The sequence below is a fragment of the Ostrea edulis genome, chromosome 5 (assembly GCF_947568905.1).
Source record: "Ostrea edulis chromosome 5, xbOstEdul1.1, whole genome shotgun sequence".
Lineage (NCBI taxonomy): Eukaryota > Metazoa > Mollusca > Bivalvia > Ostreida > Ostreidae > Ostrea > Ostrea edulis.
Window position 1 is genome coordinate 53,021,683 of NC_079168.1, and position 19,198 is coordinate 53,040,880.

Genomic DNA, 19,198 nt, shown 5'->3' on the forward strand with positions numbered 1-19,198 from the left:
ATCAATCTGAAAATTATGTATTTGCTTGTAACAAGTAATGTATCAAAATTTTTATAATGGTAAATCATTGTATGAGGGATTTTCCTGTAGTATTCAAGGTATCAACATTTTTACCATAGTTAATCAATGTATCAAAGATTTATTATTATAGTAAATCGATGTACCAAAGTTTTTACCAGAGTAAATCATTTTGTCATATATTCATGTCTCATGTGGTGCATTGCTTTGCACTGTGACGTCCCCTGCTATAACACTGTAACTGTAGTTAGATTTCACATACTGACGTGGTAGTGCAGCAGTTTTGCAGTGTGATGAATATCTCATGACGTCATGTGTTGTGATGTTGCTGTTGGAACCATAATGCAATAAAATTTTACCTACTTGGGGTTTTGGAAGCCTGTCTTCAATCATAAATTATTTCATGTTGAAAGGGTTTTTACACAAGAAAAAAACTAACTTTATTCATTTTTTTTTTTTTAATCTAGGTTATTGCATACATTCATCGCTGTTCAGATTTTCTTCATTGACAACATGTTTGCAAAGGAGCTCATCGTCATTGAGGACACAGATAACAGACCCAGTATGTAGAAATATTAGTTATCTTCACCTTTCATTTGAGGCCTTAAAGGGGCATGGACACGATTTGAGCTGAAAATTTTCAAATTTCATTTTACCATTTTTATTGTTTACAATGCTTAACTAAAGTATTTCTAATAGTCAACTAAAATTTGAATATCAGTTGTTGAGTTACAAGTGAGATACAGCACTCGCAATTCTTTGTTATGTAAACAGGGCTTGTGCCATGTTTTTGTTTACATTAGATTGTTTAATAGAAAATAACGTGTTTAAAACAAAATGAGATGTGCCAAACACTAGAAAATATTTAATTGTGTTAAGAATTCACTTATAAATTGAAAAAAAATCTGCTTTAAACAAAACTTTTACTAGTTCATTTAACCAGTATGTAAACAAAAACATGCCATGAGCCTTCTTTACATAACAAGGACTTGTGACCTCTGTATCTCCCATGTACCTTGACTACTGACATTCAGATTTTTGCTGATCATTAGTAATACCTTCGTTAAGCATTCTAAACATTAAAAATCAAAAAATAAGATATGAAAATTTTCAGCTTAAATTGTGTCCATGTCCCTTTAAGAAAGTACCAGCAATAGTATACTAGTATTTTCAGTGAAACTTCTCCAAAACGGCCCCTCAGAAAACCGGTTCTCCCTGAATATTGGCAGATTTTCAAAGTCCCGGCAAAAATCTTAACATTTCCTTACAAAGAAAGTCTTACAAAACCGGCCACCCCTAAAAACTGGACATCGGCCACTTTTTAAAGTACATTTGTTAACAAACGTGTAATTTACCCTTAAAATACTGGCCACTTTTTGAAAACAAGAAAATTTTGGCCAGAGGTTGATCAAGATCGTCCAGGTGTGCAAATTGACTGACCAACAGGCCAGGTGGGAAATTATCAACTGGAGGTGTGAAAAACACTAGTGGCCTTTTTTATTTCTATTCTTTACTGGTGCTGTCAAGGGTGTTAATGGACACTTAGCTAATCCAAGAGACCCTTCTAAATTCTGTACAAAATGTAAAAAAAACAGATAGGAACATATTGAATGCATATAGAATCAAATGCCATATTGTTTCACCATACTATCGTATGGCTATAAGCGGTAGTTAATAAAGAACAAACTCATGACTGTTAATGATAATTATTAAAAGATAAATTAATTTTCTTGGTTTCCATAGACTTAAAATTCCAAAGAAATATTCAAATTACAATTTCATATTTACTACTGTACTTTTTAAAAACGTCAAAAACAAAATTGTTAATGACATAAGTGATGAATGTAAACAGAGTTTTATAGGCAAGGAATTCTAATAACAGGCCTTTGTGTTTTCTTTATGTATCCTGTTATAGATTTTCAGTTTGAAATTAGATGATTTCAGCGAGAATATTTCTTGTAATTCATAATTACCTTTAGGTACAAGCGGACTAATTTAATCTCCACCGATAATTGATCATAGATCACCAGATCAAAGTGAACAGTACCTACTTTGTGAATATTGAGATAAAACGTCTATAATTGCTCAATTCTCGGTATACCGGCCATCCCTCTAAACCGGCCGTTTTTTTCGGTCCGAGAGCCGGCCGGTTTAGAGAAGTTTCACTGTATAGTACAGACATTTTAAGATTCATTAATATTTTGGGTTTTTGCATGTGTGAAGTATGTATGAACATGAAATGTACTGTTGGAAAGCAGATTGTCCATTCTTAACAATGAAACAGCATAATGATTGCTAAGAGAAGGTTTTGATTTATCAAAATATAGGTCAAATATCAAACTTTTATAGTACAGTTTTAACTCTGGGACAAATGCTGGAGAGTTTTTGTCACGACTCCAGTGTCAAGAGTTGCACTTTAAGGGAAAAACTTCAACCTGGGTTATATCTTTTCAACCAAAAGGGATAGGGCTTTGATATATCATATGTAGATGTCTCATGACCAGACCTTTCATTTGGTAAGACTTTTAACCTAATGACCTTTACTGTGGTCTTTGACCTACTTTTCAAAAACTAACCTTGGCTATATCTTTTGAACCAAGGGGGACAGGGCTTTGATATTTCACATATAGATGCCTTTCTTTTGGTATCAAGACATTTGCCCTAGTTATCTTGACTTTGGACTTTGACCTGTTTTTCAAAAAATTTAACCTAGGCTATATCGTTTGAACCAAGGGAGATAGGGCTTTGATATTTGACATATTGATGCCTCATGACAAGACATTTACTTTAGTACCTTGACCTTAGGCTTTGATCTACTTTTCAAAGACTGACTGTCAGGAGAGCTATTGTCATGACTCTGGTGTAAGCATCAGTGGCATCACACTTTAGGGGAAAACTTTAATCTTGGCTATATCTTTTGAACCAAAGGGGATAAGGTCTTTGATAATATACTTCACATTTAGATGCCTCATGACCAGGCCTTTCTTATGGTATCAAAACAGAAGACCTAGTGACCTTGGACTTTCACCTACTTTCCAAAAACTTTAACCTTTTCAACCAAAGGGGATAGGTTAAGTCGAGTTGTGCTTCCTGGCAAGCTATGTTGTTTTCTGACAACTCTTGTTCATTCACTTGCTTTGCAGTACGTCAGAATTTGTTAAATGTATTATTTCATTGATTTTTAGACAGAACATGCCGCAATACACGAAGGTTTATTTTACACAGTCCCTCAGAATGATGTTAATAAATTGATGTACAATAACTGGATGAGTCCACATGAAAAGAATATGGTAGGATTTCCTTCTTCTTTTTTTAATTCAATTTAATCAAAATTAGGTTTTTCAGCTGTTTTGTCTGCTTTGATATTTTTAATACTTTTTGAATAACAAAAACCAAAACTGTGTTTTTCAAAAATATGAATAAATATCATATCATCATAGTGCAATAACATTTTTTTAGCGGAATGAAATTTGAGCATTAGCAATTGTAGTTACAATCATTTTGATGAAGTTGTTTATTATTTCATTTATTTATTTTTACAGAATAAAACATTTCAAGAGTTTTGTATCTTAATCAGAAGACCAGCACTAGAAATGATGGAGATTCTGAAGAGAATGAATTACAAATATCCACTCTCACGCTTCCTTCTCTGTATCCTCTCTTACAATTTTCACTGTCACAGTAGTTCAGTTAACAGAGCACTTGTTTCTATCCAAGCCTGCAGTATACCGAAGTTGTTTAAATAGGTAGTTATTGTTCCTTTGCCGAGTACTCTGCAATAGAGGTCCAAAGTCTTTTGGAAAAAACTTAAAAGCAAGGTCCCAATTTTGGCAGAAGCCTTCATATTCACTATCTATGCAATGAGTTTGAATGAAAATAATTTTTTTGTTCCCCTGCTGCTAAATATGCTACACACCAATTTTATAGACAAAATGGTCAAGTAGATCCTGAAAAGTTGGAAATAATTAAAAAGCAGGGACAGATGGCAGTGGATGGACATGGATAGCATTAGATCACCTGGCTCTGTGATCACACAGTGAGAATTATGCTATTGAAAATGAAGTGCTGTACACTCTAGAGTTCTGAGATAGACTACTTTAAAATGATATTCTGTAGATGATTAAATCTCCAGAGTTTACAATGAAACAAATTATCTTCTGGATGCAATATAAATCAATCAAGTGAAATACTCTTTTTTAAGAATGAGCAATCTGAAAATTGTTAAGATGAAATTTGTAGAATGTTTGATTTCTGTTTTCTGTAATATTGAATCTTAACAAAATGAAGATGGAGAAATGAATGCTGGCAAAAAATTTACTATGACACATGTGATGCACTTTTGCAAAAACCAGAACTGGGTTCTCTTAACTGTACCTTGGGGTAAGTTATTATCCCCCCCCCCCCCCCCCCCCACACACACACAACAAAGTTACGAGGGTTGGGGTTATACTGGAATCCCCCTATCCGCCGTCTGTCTGTATGTAGGAAGGAGGTCAAGGTAAGTATTTCTGTCTGTTCTCGCCTTTAATATGGCAAGTGAGATACAAACCAAACTTGATTATAAATGTCACATCTCCAGCTCGTGGTTCAGATGCTGCTTTTGACCTACATTTTGTGCTTCAGTGACTCTGGTAGAGATAACGTTTAGGTTTCTTTTGACCTTATGGCCTGTAAGTCACAATCATACTTGCTCGTATGATACATCTCAGAACGCTTCTGCCGACTCATGGTCTGGATGCTCAGTCTGCATGACCACCTACATTTTGTGCTTCAGTGGATCTTATTAAGAATAGCATTTTGACCAATCTTCCTGGCTTATTACATTCGTCGATATATTGACAAAACTCGCCCATGACTATAGGTGCACTGTATTATGTATTTATGTCTATTTTCATATCTTATCACAAGATTAACACAAAGGTCTTGAGTAATTTAGATGTCTCAAGGACTTAAGCCTGAATGGAATTGGGGTTATAAAATTTCAGTATCAACAATAAGTTTGCAGATTTACAAGACTGCATCAAAGGTTATTTAGAAAGAATATGGCTTTCAGATATAACGTTTTTCAAATAAACCCACTTAAACGTTAAACAGTATTTTATTGAATAATTTAAGTATTTTATTGAATAATTTAAGTACATAATAAGGATTAGATGGCAGGCTGAGCCTAGGATCAGACAGCAGACTGAGCGTATGTGTAAACCTTCTCTATGTTATATTATTGTATGTGTATGTACTGGATGCATTAGTGGAGTTAGTGTTCAGAAATCAAGATCTTGACATCATTTATTCATTATATAGCAATATATGGGATTAAATCTCATAGAATGGAGTTTCTGAAGGTTTATTGTTTGTGTTACTTCCTAGTAGGAAATATTTCCTGTATACAGACTGATAAAGGAAGATTAATCACAATACTGCATGCTTGTTCCTATTGTACATGATTTGTTATGATCTGGAGATGAAAGTGATAAGGCAAAATCAGCTCATTGGTGTGTTTCTTCTAAAAAGGCTTCCATACAATAGCTTCTATATTGGGATTAATTTGGTCTGAATGACATTCAAAAGTTTGAAGTTTTGCTTAAAATATGGGTATTAATCACCGAGATCAGGGACTGTTCGCACAGAAATAGTTTACCTCCGACAGAGGAGTATTGAATTCACCAAATGTCTCCTGGACTTTGAGGATGTTTTAGATGTTGAAAAATAAGAATAAATCTTGCAATGAAATCTTAATTCATTATTGGATTTATTACAAGATGTTAAAACTTAATAGTTTTAACCTGGCTCCTATAAGTATATGCAAACTAGGTTCCAAAATTTATCCAGTTATAAATTATAAACACTGTAAGCTGGTCCCTGTTGAAGAAAACCTTATTCAGTTAATGAATATTTTTATGTGTCATAGTCATAGCATCCTGATTGTGACTTCATAATCTTGAGTATTTTCCTGGAATTCTTCAAATATCTGCACTACGTGTATATGCTAGATTTTCAATATATGACTTTGCAAGCTATAGTGTTGCATCATATCACCATCTTTATTTTCATATACATAATTTTTATTTGTGCTGGCATTTTATACATCATACTTGAAAACTTTAATGATCAACTCATGTACACATTATTAGATATTCCAAACTTTGCTGCATATAAAGTAAATCAGTATGATTCAGCAAACATAATGAGAATTTATTCATATTAACATCTCTTTTGTATCAGTTGAGATCTTTTTGCACTGAAAATGTTAATAAGTTTTACATATATTTTTGTCTTTAATACTATAAAAATTTCCAGAGTTTTAAACATTTTTTTATGCCCCCTTTTGAAAAGAAGGCATAGTGTTTTGTCCCTGTTGGTCAGTAGGTCTGTAGACCAAGTCTTATCTGCTCAATATCTAAGAACCCTTTGCTTGACAGTTACCAAACTTGGTACAATAGTTGTACTTAGAGAGTAGATGACATCTCTTGATTTTAAGGTCAAACTGGACATAGTAAGATATTGTCCACTCAGTATCTTGAGAAGGCTTTGTTTGACAAACATCAAATTTAGTACACTGGTTTCTCATAAGAATTAGATGTCCCCAATTGATTATGAGGTTGCAAGGTCAAAGTTCAAGGGTCAACCAACATAGTATGATATTGTCTGTTCAATATCTAAAGAACCCTAAATTACTTGACAGTTTCCAAACTTGGTACAGTGGTTGCCCTTAGAGAGTAGATGACCCCTAAGGATTGATTTTCAAGTTACAAGGCCAAAGTTCAAGGATTGGTCTGTAGACCAAGTCTTCTCCATTCAATGTCTACTGAACCCTTTGCTTGTCAGTCACCAAACTTGATACAGTGGTTGTCCCAAGAGAGTAAGATGATTCCTTTTGATTTTCTAATTCTACATTTTTCCATTGCATTTGAACTATGCTGGATTTCCTTGACTTAACAAGTAAGTTTTTATACCTATTCATAAGTAGTACATATTCATGTTTTTGTTTTGTAGCCAATGAATGGAATTGTAAAAGGTTAGCTGTGTCCTACAATAGCCATAAGGAATCACTTTTTGATTTACCTGTTCATTCAAAGACACTCCTTGAAGATTTCCTGATCAAAAACACTCATCTCATTAAAGATTTTACAGTATGTTTGTAATTATGTTATTAGTAGGGATGGCAATTTTTAATCGGTTAACCGGTTACTTGGTTGGAACAGTGGTAATCGGTTGCAAAATCCGCGGTTAATTGAGAAAAAAATTAATAAATGAAAAATATATTTGAATGCATCTTTAACTACAAATTTCCCAATCCATTTTCAAAAGCTCTGAATAGTGATATGTTTGCGTTTTCATGTATTTAAATAAATGATTCGGAGACAATTAACTGTATTTGCAGTACGCGAGGAAATGTTTGCATGAACTCTGCTTCACTGCTCCAACTCTCCAGTGTTTGAAATCACTGTTGAGTTATACTGTCAACTGTAAACTGTTTTAGTATGTATCTCTGTTACACCTCAATTTGTCATTGAACATGCCACCACCTTCCACATTGCATGCATGGAAATATTACAATAGAGAATTAAATGGCAAAATTGTAAAATGCCAACTTTGCTTGGCAGAATTGATGTACACTGGTGGTACCTCAAATATGCTTGAGCATCTAAAGGCAAAGCATCCTAGCAAAACAGTTAAAACTCCGGGGGGGAAACTCCGTAAATGACATCGTTTGTATCCCCTAAAATTCAGATCAAAAATGGCAAATCAGATATTAGTTCTGATGATGGTGAAAGTGTAGAATAAACTTGTGAAATCTGGATTTATTTCTCTCTGAAGTCTTGTGCATGTTTCATGCTTTCTTCGTTTTTTACCATTTATTGCATTTAATGTTCTAATTAAACATTGCATATAAACAGAGCAAACTTGAGAAATTGGATCCATTAACTATGTCACAAAGTGTATATTTTGATACGATTACATTATCCGGTTAATCGGTCGGAACGAGTTGCGGTTAACCGATTGACAATTCTATATTCCATTGCCATCCCTAGTTATTAGACAATTAATGATCTTAGTCATTCTGAAGAAACAAATTTTATCCATATATATTTCATAAGTACATTGTATTACCCGGTCCTGTTAATGGTGCCTATTTCTTGTTACAGACTAGTGCCAGGTATGAATTCTCAGAACAAGAATCTTCCGAGGAAGGAGTACCCCTGATAGATTTAGTGACTTTTGTAAGTGAAATACCTCTATCATTTTTAGCTCACCTGAGCTGAAAGCTCAAGTGAGCTTTTCTGATCGCCTGTTGTCTGTCTTCTGTCCGTCACTTGGCCAAAAGCATCCTTGGGTGAAGGGCTTTCAAGTTTGTTCAAATGAAGAGCCATGCCCTCTTCAAAGGGGAGATAATCACAAAAATGCAAAATAGGGTGGGGTCATTTAAAAATCTTTTCAAGAACCACTGGGTCAGAAGAGCTGAAATTTACATGAAAGCTTCCTGACATAGTGCAGATTTAAGTTTGTTAAAATCATGGCCCTTGGGGGTAGGATGGGGCCACAATAGGGTGATCAAAGTTTTACATACAAATATATAGGGAAAATCTTTAAAATCTTCTTCTCAAGAACCACTGAGCTAGAAAAGCTGAGATTAACATGAAAGCTTCCTGACATAGTGCAGATTCAAGTTTGTTAAACTCATGACCCCTGGGGGTAGGATGGGACCACAATAGGGTGATCAAAGTTTTACATAACTAATAAATAGAAAAAAATCTTTAAAATTTCTCTCCTTAAGAACCAATGAGCTAAAGAAGTTTACATTTGCATGAAAGCTGCCTGACATATTGCAGATTCAAGTTTGTAAAAATCATGGTCTCCAGGGGTAAGATGGGGCCACAGTAGGGGATCAAACTTTTACATACAAATATATGGGGAAAATCATTAAAAATCTTCTTCTGAAAAATCACTGGGCCAGAAAAGTTTACATTTACATGAACACTTCCTGACATAGTGCAGATTCAAGTTTGTAAAAATCATGGCCCCCAGGAGTAGGTTGGGGCCACAATAAGGATCAAAGTTTTACATGTGAATATATAGGAAAAATCTTTAGATATGAGCCAAGGTGACTCGGGTGAGTGATTTGACCCATGGGCCTCTTGTTCAAATAATTCACTGCCCAGAGGATGTGGTGATGCATTTGTGTATTTCTTGAAATGACTCTGAAATGTATGGGATTTTAATTCAATACTAACTAGAAAGCATTTTCTTCTGAATAACAGGGGATCAACAGGATGAAGTTTGCCAATGATGTTGTAGGAGCACTTTTAAAGGAACTCCAAAATCTTGCTAACAGTGACAAGTATGTTATTTATTACTAAGTGGTAGTTGATCACATTTCATTCTTTGTTATTTAGGTCGTCAGGGTGACTTAGGCAACCTATTACATTGTACTATCCATGCTAGGTCCTGGTTGTGCTTCATCTGTCATAAACCATTTGAAAATTTTCAACTTCCTTCTCTGAAACTATTCAAACAATTTTAAGCAAAACTGGTACATATGTATTAAGCATCAATGGGCTGGAGAATTAAAATTGTGAATTCCATTCCCCTGGGTCCTAAACAACAATTGAGTTCTCTACCAAATTGTAAAATTCATTACACTAGGGTCATGAATTCAGGTATCAGGGTGGAGCTATATTACACATACTTAAAATGAATATACATCTCTGAAAATCTTCACCGCCGCAGTGGTCTAGAGGTAGAGCGTTCGTCCCACATGCAAAAGGTCGGGGTTCGAATCCGGGCCACGACAGACCTAAGTCATTAAAACAGGTAGTGACAATTCCATCGCCAAACACTTGGCATCAGGTGTGAATGTCACGGGTCCTCGGAGATGACTTTAAAAATGGATGTCCCGTGTCACAGTAGGTGTGGCACGCTAAAGAGCCCTCACTGCTCAATGGCCATAGGTGCCGAACATAGGTCTGAATTTGAAGCCCTTCACCAGTATTGGTGACGTCTCCATATGAGTGAAAAATTCTTGAAAGGTACATTAAGCAAGATACAATCAATCAATCAATCTGAAAATCTTCTCTACTCCTGAAAGTTTAGCAGACATATTGGATGCATGTCTGTCTCTCATCCATTTTTCCTTTCTATCTCATATTGTGTCCAAGCCATAACTTTGTAATAGAGAGACAATAGAAGTTCATCTTGGCACCTTGCCTATGACAACTTGACAAGGCTATGTGTTGTGATCAAGAGTAAATAAGTTAGAAATAGTTGTCCCTGCCCATAACTTTGTAATGGAAAAACATTCAGCACAAAGGTTGCTACTGACTAGATGATGTGACATGACCCAACCCTGAATCAAGGCCATTATGCCAAGGTCACTTCATTAAAAAACAGTACATAATATGTCCATCACAAGTTATGTGTTATTTTAAAGAAACACTACAGCTCATTTTGCGCAAAAATCATGAAATGACAATTTTCCCAGCGCTTTCTCAATTTTTGTTGCATTGTTGAAAGTATGAACTTTGCGAAAACAACACTTTTCTAAAGTTAAAAATTATCGTTTTAACGTAAAAATTAATACTTTTTGATGGCCTATACACAAACTATCGAGTCTCCTCCTTTCAGTCTTCAGACGCATGCGCATAGACAGTAAACAGTGCAGCATGTCGTCCAGAGAGAGAAAGTGTAGTTGATAGATCTAGAATTTTGAAAGATTCTGTGAGAAAAGAGGTAAAAATAGCATGAGATAAAACTCATACGTGAAGTAAAATTTACCTTGGGATCAGTATGACCGTTGGAAAACAAAGAGCTCGGAGAAACACATGTAACTCAGTGGCGGATCTAGGATTTCCGAAGAGGGGTGTGAAAGTCAAAGATTAGCTAAAGTAATTGGCCATTCTGGTGCAAAATTTGGATTTTCATTCACAATCTGTGGGGTAAAAAGGGAGGGGGATCCTGGCCCCCTAAATCTGCCATTGAGACTAGCTGCGAAGACACCACATTTAAAAGTAAACGACACGTGTTAGTTGTAAAAACAACGGTCAATGGGAACATGGAAGGTTTCTGTTGAAATAATGATTTGTAATTACTTATTATAAGGAGCAGGGAATAATCTTATACTTGAAAGGTGAGTGTGGACCCCCTTGAAGGGGAATTTAAATAATTTCCTACAGAACACCTTTGCTGTCATTCAAAACCACGTGATGTAAATAAGCATTCAAAAGTCCGAGTCAGCATGAAGAAACCTTTGAATTCCGAACGATCTTCAAAGCGCAGTTGAGAGTAAATTGATGCATCCCAATTGTTCAAAATTGTCAGTATCGATATGAAATTTATCATTTTATCAATACATGGTTTAAAAAACACTTTATTATAATGTGGAAAATGAGCTGTAGTGTCTCTTTAAGCCATGAGTTGTAGAACTTTACTGAAGGTAGTATCAGCTGTCATCAAGATGTGACATATCGTATGCCCCCCCCCCCCCCCTTTTTTTTGGCTGGACACAAATATGGCGGATTTGGGTCTACATGGTATACCATTAATTTTGGTGGATAAAATATTGGTGAACTTGTTTTTATTTATTTATACAATATGTAAAACTGATTTACATAATTTAGTGATTCTTTTAATTTGGTGAATCTTTTAGAAATCACCAAAATGATATACCCACCAAAAAAAAACTGGCTACATGGTACTTTCTTTGGCATTATATGAATAAAAGGTCCTAGCTTAAAAACTGTGATAGAAACTGGTAGATAGTCAAACCAAGAGCTCTGTTTGTAAAATATTTCCCAAAACTGACTAACCTCAACAACCTGTAACTTTTTCAAAACATCAAAGAAAATTAGAAAGTTGTTGGGGATCGAAATCCTTGCAATAAACACATCTTCCAAGTTGTTTACAAAGGCCTTATCTAGAAAACTGTGAGAGGAGTTAAATGGACAAAACATGAACTCACTTAGTAATATTTCCATAAGTGACCAAGTTCAACATCTATAATTTTCTCAGAAATGGAAGAAAATCAAAATCCTTGAAAGATGCACACTTTCAATACCCATACAAACACTCTGAAAAATAAGAAGGCCCTAGCTTTAGAAGTGCGAGAGGAGTGAGACAGACAAACCATGTATTCTCTATGTAATATTTCCTCAAAACTGGCAAAGTGCAACAGTAAGTAATTTTTATTTAAGAAATTGAAGAAAATCAAATGCCTTGTCAGATGCACATCTTCAATACAAACACTAAGGTTCTTACTTGAAAACTGGGAGGGGTTATAGGAACAAATCATGTACATTAAAATTAAATTTCAAGTACATGTGAAGTGGCAAAAGTCCTGCAAGGGAGGTTGAAATGGATCAAAATTGCAACATGATCAAGAATAACCCACAAAGAAGCTACACAGAATGTTTCAGCTTGATATGTGACAAGAGAAATGAAAATAGAATCAGAAAACCCTGAATCGGCCTATGGTTGGACAGCAGTAGGGACACACAGACATCCCTGTACCATAATTCATCCTGTCTAAAGACATATAATTAAAAGTATGTCAAGTGGGTGTGTCCCCATGCCAAGTTAGGTCATACACAATCTAATTAAAATTAGATCCTTTGATCCGCTCATGTATATTGCTGCACTTGTGTAACAATATACATGAGCGGATCACAATCTGATTAAAACCTGATGTGGTGACATGGCCAATAGAGGAGCGGATTGAAGATCTGGTTTTAATCAGATTGGAGCGGATCAAAGGATCCAATTTTAATTAGTGACGTTTAATTAATGACGTTTTACAACATAAACTAATTTCTTTTCATTGCAGTAAATTATAAGAATGTAAAATGCAGTCAACGGAAAACATTTTTAAGTGTACATGTATTCAAATGGTAACCCCCCCCCCCCCCCCCTCTCGCACTCTTCCTGATGAAGATTGTGAGCCCCAATAGGATGTATTAGAAATGTCACAAAAGCTGAAAGTATTTTCTGGGTTTACTCAGGTGACCTACTGCAAATGGTCAGTGTCCATTGTTCATCGTTCATCAACAAATGATTATTTTTAACTTCTTGATTACTACCATTCCCATTCTTTTCAAAATTTGATATGCAGTGTCTGACCATTATGGTTCAGATTTTACTGCAACTGGCGTGCATATTTACAACATGCTGTCATTGTTTTGACACGTTCTCCTTCATATTATAGGTACATGTACTTGATTTTTTAAGAACACTGAACTTTATCTTGCATAGATAAAATGATTTTTCAAAGTTTGTTTTTATTATTTTTTTTCATGTTTAGATAGATGTACATTAACGAGAAAAATTTCTCATCCGTAATGACGTTTTGCAGTCACTAATTACACAGAACGCAATCCAGGGCACAATTGTCACAATTTTCAGTCACTTTACGCAAAGCACATGTTCTAATAAGTAATGATGATTTCTTGACATGTTTCTAAATTTTATTCTCAACATTACCATCTCCTTGTCAAGTCCAATCAAGTCTTGAAGTTGGCTGTAGTCTGATTGTAATGAAAACAAATTGCAGTACCATGATAGGGTTCAATTGACCAATTAAACAATTAATCATCCACCCCACAGGGAAACACAAGTGATGTGTCACCTATAAAAACACCTAATTAACACAGCTAGCCCTGGCATTCAGTGTTATTCTGGTAAGGTACAATTGGAAATAATTATATGCATGAGTGAAGGTGTGTATACACATGATCCAGAGATCAAGAGGGAAGAACAATGAAATATGTTTTACAGAACCCAAATTTCACTTTGAGAGATCAGAATCGTGATTTCACTCTGAGAGATCGAGAAGTTCCAGAGATTGAAGTTGGAGCCATCAGGAGTCACCTGTAAATTGTAAATTTCAGGATTTTTATATAAGGGCAGGGCAAAAACTTCCAAACATTGACAAATTTTCTAAAATTTCCCTACAACTGCACATCTGTAAGAAAAACTAAATGTAGTCATGTAGAGCAGGAAGGCCACTACCAAATTTTTAATTTCACAATCCCCGGGGTAGAGGTTCTGACCCCAGGGCAGGGCCAAACTCTGAAATGTTAATGTGTAAAACATTTAATAATATTGTTTTTAGTGCTATTAATACTAAAGTGAAACTAAATGGATATTTAAAAAGAGAATCCCAGGGGTAGGGGTTGCGGTACCAGGGTGGGGCCAAAATGTTCAGTGATTAAATGTGTTAACAATTTTGAAAATTGGTCCATGTTCTCCACTCCAAAGGGCCCAGGCTTGGATATCTCAACATAATCTCAAACCTATAAGTTTGAGATTTTACTCAAATTTTGACTGATCAAATAGAAGAATTTCAAACATAAGTTTGAGATTTTTTTTTTGAGAAATCCAAGCCTGGTTGCTTATGAGTGGAGTAAAAACTGCTAAACATTGACCAATTTTCTAAAATCTTCTCTACAACTGCACATCTGCAAGAAAAACTAAATGCAGTTATGTAGAGCAGGAAAGCCTCTACCAAAATTGTAAATTTCATGATTCCCCAGGGTAGAGGTTCTAACTCCAGGGCAGGGCCAAACTTGGTATACATAGTGTATATGTGTAAAATATTTAAATAATATCTTCTTTAATGCTATTCTATAATATGATATAAGGCATTTCAGTTTAAAGAACACATAATATTTTATGCTGCTGTTGAATATTAGATTTCGCTTAGGTATCCCGAACAGAAAAATTGTGATAGATTTCTTAGCCCCTGGGGCTAGTGATACTTTTAACTAATACTCAGGAGACCGATAAGGCCTGTGGAATAGTGATACTTTTAACTAATACTCAGGAGACTGATAAGGCCTGTGTGCCTCTTGTTCTATTTACTTCTCCATCTTCGCAAGCCCAATTCGCTTACTCACATCCAAGAGTAATTATATGGACACTTGGCATGTGAAGACATTATTGCTCTATGATAAATGTATTCAGTAGCATTTTGATTTATTAACTTTAATGTATTGTTCGTGTTATGTTACCATTTGGAACCAAAGTATAGCGTTTTATTAATTTGTTGAGTTGACTCAGGTGAGCACTGGGTCCAGGAGTCTCTTGTTGGTTGAGTGATATTTGAGACCATTTTGTTCATTTTAATCTCTCTCAATGCTGTCTTTCAGAATAAAACTACTGATTACCATAAGAGGTATAAATGCATTTTGGAGGAAAACTGGTCAGCAGAAGGAAAAGGTCAAAGAGGTCAGTCTTCTGAATCTTCTATTTCAATGTCATTTAATAGACTGTCCATAAAAAATCAGTCACAGATTAGCCAATACTGACTGTCCATAGAAAATCAGTCACAGATTAGCCAATACTGACTGTCCATAGAAAATCAGGCACAGATTAGCCAATACTGACTGTCCATAGAAAATCAGGCACAGTTTAGCCAATACTGACTGTCCATAGAAAATCAGACACAGATTAGCCAATACTGACCATCTACTGACTGTCCATAGAAAATCAGGCACAGATTAGCCAATACTGACTGTCCATAGAAAATCAGTCACAGATTAGCCAATACTGGCCATCTACTGACTGTCCATAGAAAATCAGGCACAGTTTAGCCAATACTAACTGTCTATAAAAAATCAGGCACAGATTAGCCAATACTGACCATCTACTGACTGTCCATAGAAAATCAGACACAGATTAGCCAATACTGACTGTCCATAGAAAATCAGACACAGATTAGCCAATACTGACTGTCCATAGAAAATCAGGCACAGATTAGCCAATACTGACTGTCCATAGAAAATCAGGCACAGTTTGCCAATACTGACCATCTACTGACTGTCCATAGAAAATCAGGCACAGATTAGCCAATACTGACTGTTCATAGAAAATCAGGCACAGATTAGCCAATACTGACTATACCATAGAAAATCAGTCACGGATTAGTCAATACTGATCTCACTGTCCATAGAAAATCAGGTACTGATTAGCCAATACTGACTGTCCATAGAAAATCAGACACAGATTAGCCAATACTGACTGTCCATAGAAAATCAGGCACAGTTTAGCCAATACTGACTGTCTATAGAAAATCAGGCACAGATTAGCCAATACTGACTGTCTATAGAAAATCCAGGCACAGTTTAGCCAATACTAACTGTCTATAGAAAATCAGGCACAGATTAGCCAATACTGACTGTCTATAGAAAATCAGACACAGATTAGCCAATACTGACTGTCCATAGAAAATCAGGCACAGTTTGCCAATACTGACCATCTACTGACTCAGACTGTCCATAGAAAATCAGGCACAGTTTGCCAATACTGACCATCTACTGACTGTCCATAGAAAATCAGGCACATATTAGCCAATACTGACTATACCATAGAAAATCAGTCACGGATTAGTCAATACTGATCTCACTGTCCATAGAAAATCAGGTACTGATTAGCCAATACTGACTGTCCATAGAAAATCAGACACAGATTAGCCAATACTGACTGTCCATAGAAAATCAGGCACAGATTAGCCAATACTGACTGTCCATAGAAAATCAGGCACAGTTTGCCAATACTGACCATCTACTGACTGTCCATAGAAAATCAGGCACAGATTAGCCAATACTGACCGTCCATAGAAAATCAGGCACAGATTAGCCAATACTGACTATACCATAGAAAATCAGTCATGGATTAGTCAATACTGATCTCACTGTCCATAGAAAATCAGGTACAGTTTGCCAATACTGACCATCTACTGACTGTCCATAGAAAATCAGGCACAGATTAGCCAATACTGACTATACCATAGAAAATCAGACACAGATTAGCCAATACTGACCATCTACTGACTGTCCATAGAAAATCAGGCACAGATTAGTCAATACTGACTGTCCATAGAAAATCAGTCACAGATTAGCCAATACTGGCCATCTACTGACTGTCCATAGAAAATCAGGCACAGTTTAGCCAATACTAACTGTCTATAGAAAATCAGGCACAGATTAGCCAATACTGACCATCTACTGACTGTCCATAGAAAATCAGACACAGATTAGCCAATACTGACTGTCCATAGAAAATCAGACACAGATTAGCCAATACTGACTGTCCATAGAAAATCAGACACAGATTAGCCAATACTGACTGTCTATAGAAAATCAGACACAGATTAGCCAATACTGACTGTCCATAGAAAATCAGACACAGTTTGCCAATACTGACCATCTACTGACTCAGACTGTCCATAGAAAATCAGGCACAGTTTGCCAATACTGACCATCTACTGACTGTCCATAGAAAATCAGGCACAGATTAGCCAATACTGACTATACCATAGAAAATCAGTCACGGATTAGTCAATACTGATCTCACTGTCCATAGAAAATCAGGTACTGATTAGCCAATACTGACTGTCCATAGAAAATCAGACACAGATTAGCCAATACTGACTGTCCATAGAAAATCAGGCACAGTTTGCCAATACTGACCATCTACTGACTGTCCATAGAAAATCAGGCACAGATTAGCCAATACTGACCGTCCATAGAAAATCAGGCACAGATTAGCCAATACTGACTATACCATAGAAAATCAGTCATGGATTAGTCAATACTGATCTCACTGTCCATAGAAAATCAGGTACAGTTTGCCAATACTGACCATCTACTGACTGTCCATAGAAAATCAGGCACAGATTAGCCAATACTGACTATACCATAGAAAATCAGTCACGGATTAGTCAATACTGATCTCACTGTCCATAGAAAATCAGGTACTGATTAGCCAATACTGACTGTCCATAGAAAATCAGACACAGATTAGCCAATACTGACTGTCCATAGAAAATCAGGCACAGTTTGCCAATACTGACCATCTACTGACCGTCCATAGAAAATCAGGCACAGATTAGCCAATACTGACTATACCATAGAAAATCAGTCATGGATTAGTCAATACTGATCTCCCTGTCCATAGAAAATCAGGTACTTATTAGCCAACACTGACTGTCCATAGAAAATCAGACACAGATTAGCCAATACTGACTGTCCATAGAAAATCAGGCACAGATTAGCCAATACTGACCGTCCATAGAAAATCAGACACAGATTAGCCAATACTGACTGTCCATAGAAAATCAGACACAGATTAGCCAATACTGACTGTCCATAGAAAATCAGGCACAGATTAGCCAATACTGACCATCTACTGACTGTCCATAGAAAATCAGGCACAGATTGGCCAATACTGACTGTCCATAGAAAATCGGGCACCTTTTCAGGTACATTAATTTTCTGGGATCAACAATTTTTTATTAAGGCCAGGTAATAGCTAAGAAAATTTTAATATATATATATTCCATAATAAAAGCCAGGTAGATCTTGTCACTGAACCAAAATTTGGGAAGTACATGTATCTCTAACTTACAATCAATACTTCAATGACAGAAATTCATTGCTGAAATATTATATAGTTCTCCAGCAAACCTCAGGGACTGTAGAATTGATGGGTCAATTTAATTAAAATTGGATCCTTTGATTTTCTCATGTATTATCGCTACACAAGGTGTGTAGCGATATATGCGAGTATACTATTGGTAGTGCCTGATTTTTAATAGTCTCTTTTAAGTTGTCTTTATCAGACTATCTCCATGTTTTGAAAATACTTTTTAGTTTACTTTTAAAAATGTATTAAAAATCAGTGTGCAAAAAGTTGGGTTTTTTTCACCATGAAGACATAATTTGAAAATGCAGATAATGACTGTCAAAATCTTGGCAATTTATAGCTGAAGACCAATGTGAGCTATTGCCATCTTATAAATAAATGAAAGTTGGTTTACAATACAAAATTCTTTGTTAGATAATAAAGTTAGCAAGTATAGGTGAATCTTTTGTATTTTCAGATTCATGCTCAACAGTTGACACTAGTCAACCAATTTATGGATCTTTTGCAGTCAGATACTGTAAGTAAAACTTTGGGGGAGGGTGTGTGTGACGATTTCACCAATAATTTGAAGATGTTTTCAATTAAACAATATATTCCTTTCATATTTCTCTTTCAGAAAAATGCTGTTGCAATGTGCTCTGTAGATAGTTGGTTACTCTATAAAAATGATAGGAGGCTGTATTTGCCAACAGATTTGCTTGGCAAAGAGGTATTAATGAATTGCATAAAATTATATGATTATGTTTATTTTGAAATCAGTTTGAAA

General features: G+C 35.6%; 1 protein-coding gene across 2 annotated transcripts in view; it reads left to right on the plus strand.

Annotated features, from left to right (window-relative positions):
- The window catches only part of LOC125650621 (28S ribosomal protein S29, mitochondrial-like), a 35,144-nt gene that overhangs the window by 12,078 nt on the left and 3,868 nt on the right, over positions 1–19,198 (plus strand). For both annotated transcript variants that reach the window (XM_056164819.1, XM_048879066.2), the window contains exons 2-11: positions 486–580; positions 3,204–3,308; positions 3,561–3,669; positions 4,306–4,398; positions 7,012–7,148; positions 8,166–8,240; positions 9,279–9,358; positions 15,156–15,234; positions 18,890–18,949; positions 19,049–19,141. In XM_056164819.1, the coding sequence (XP_056020794.1) occupies positions 486–580; positions 3,204–3,308; positions 3,561–3,669; positions 4,306–4,398; positions 7,012–7,148; positions 8,166–8,240; positions 9,279–9,358; positions 15,156–15,234; positions 18,890–18,949; positions 19,049–19,141 (926 nt within the window). The remainder of the gene's footprint in view (positions 1–485; positions 581–3,203; positions 3,309–3,560; positions 3,670–4,305; positions 4,399–7,011; positions 7,149–8,165; positions 8,241–9,278; positions 9,359–15,155; positions 15,235–18,889; positions 18,950–19,048; positions 19,142–19,198) is intronic.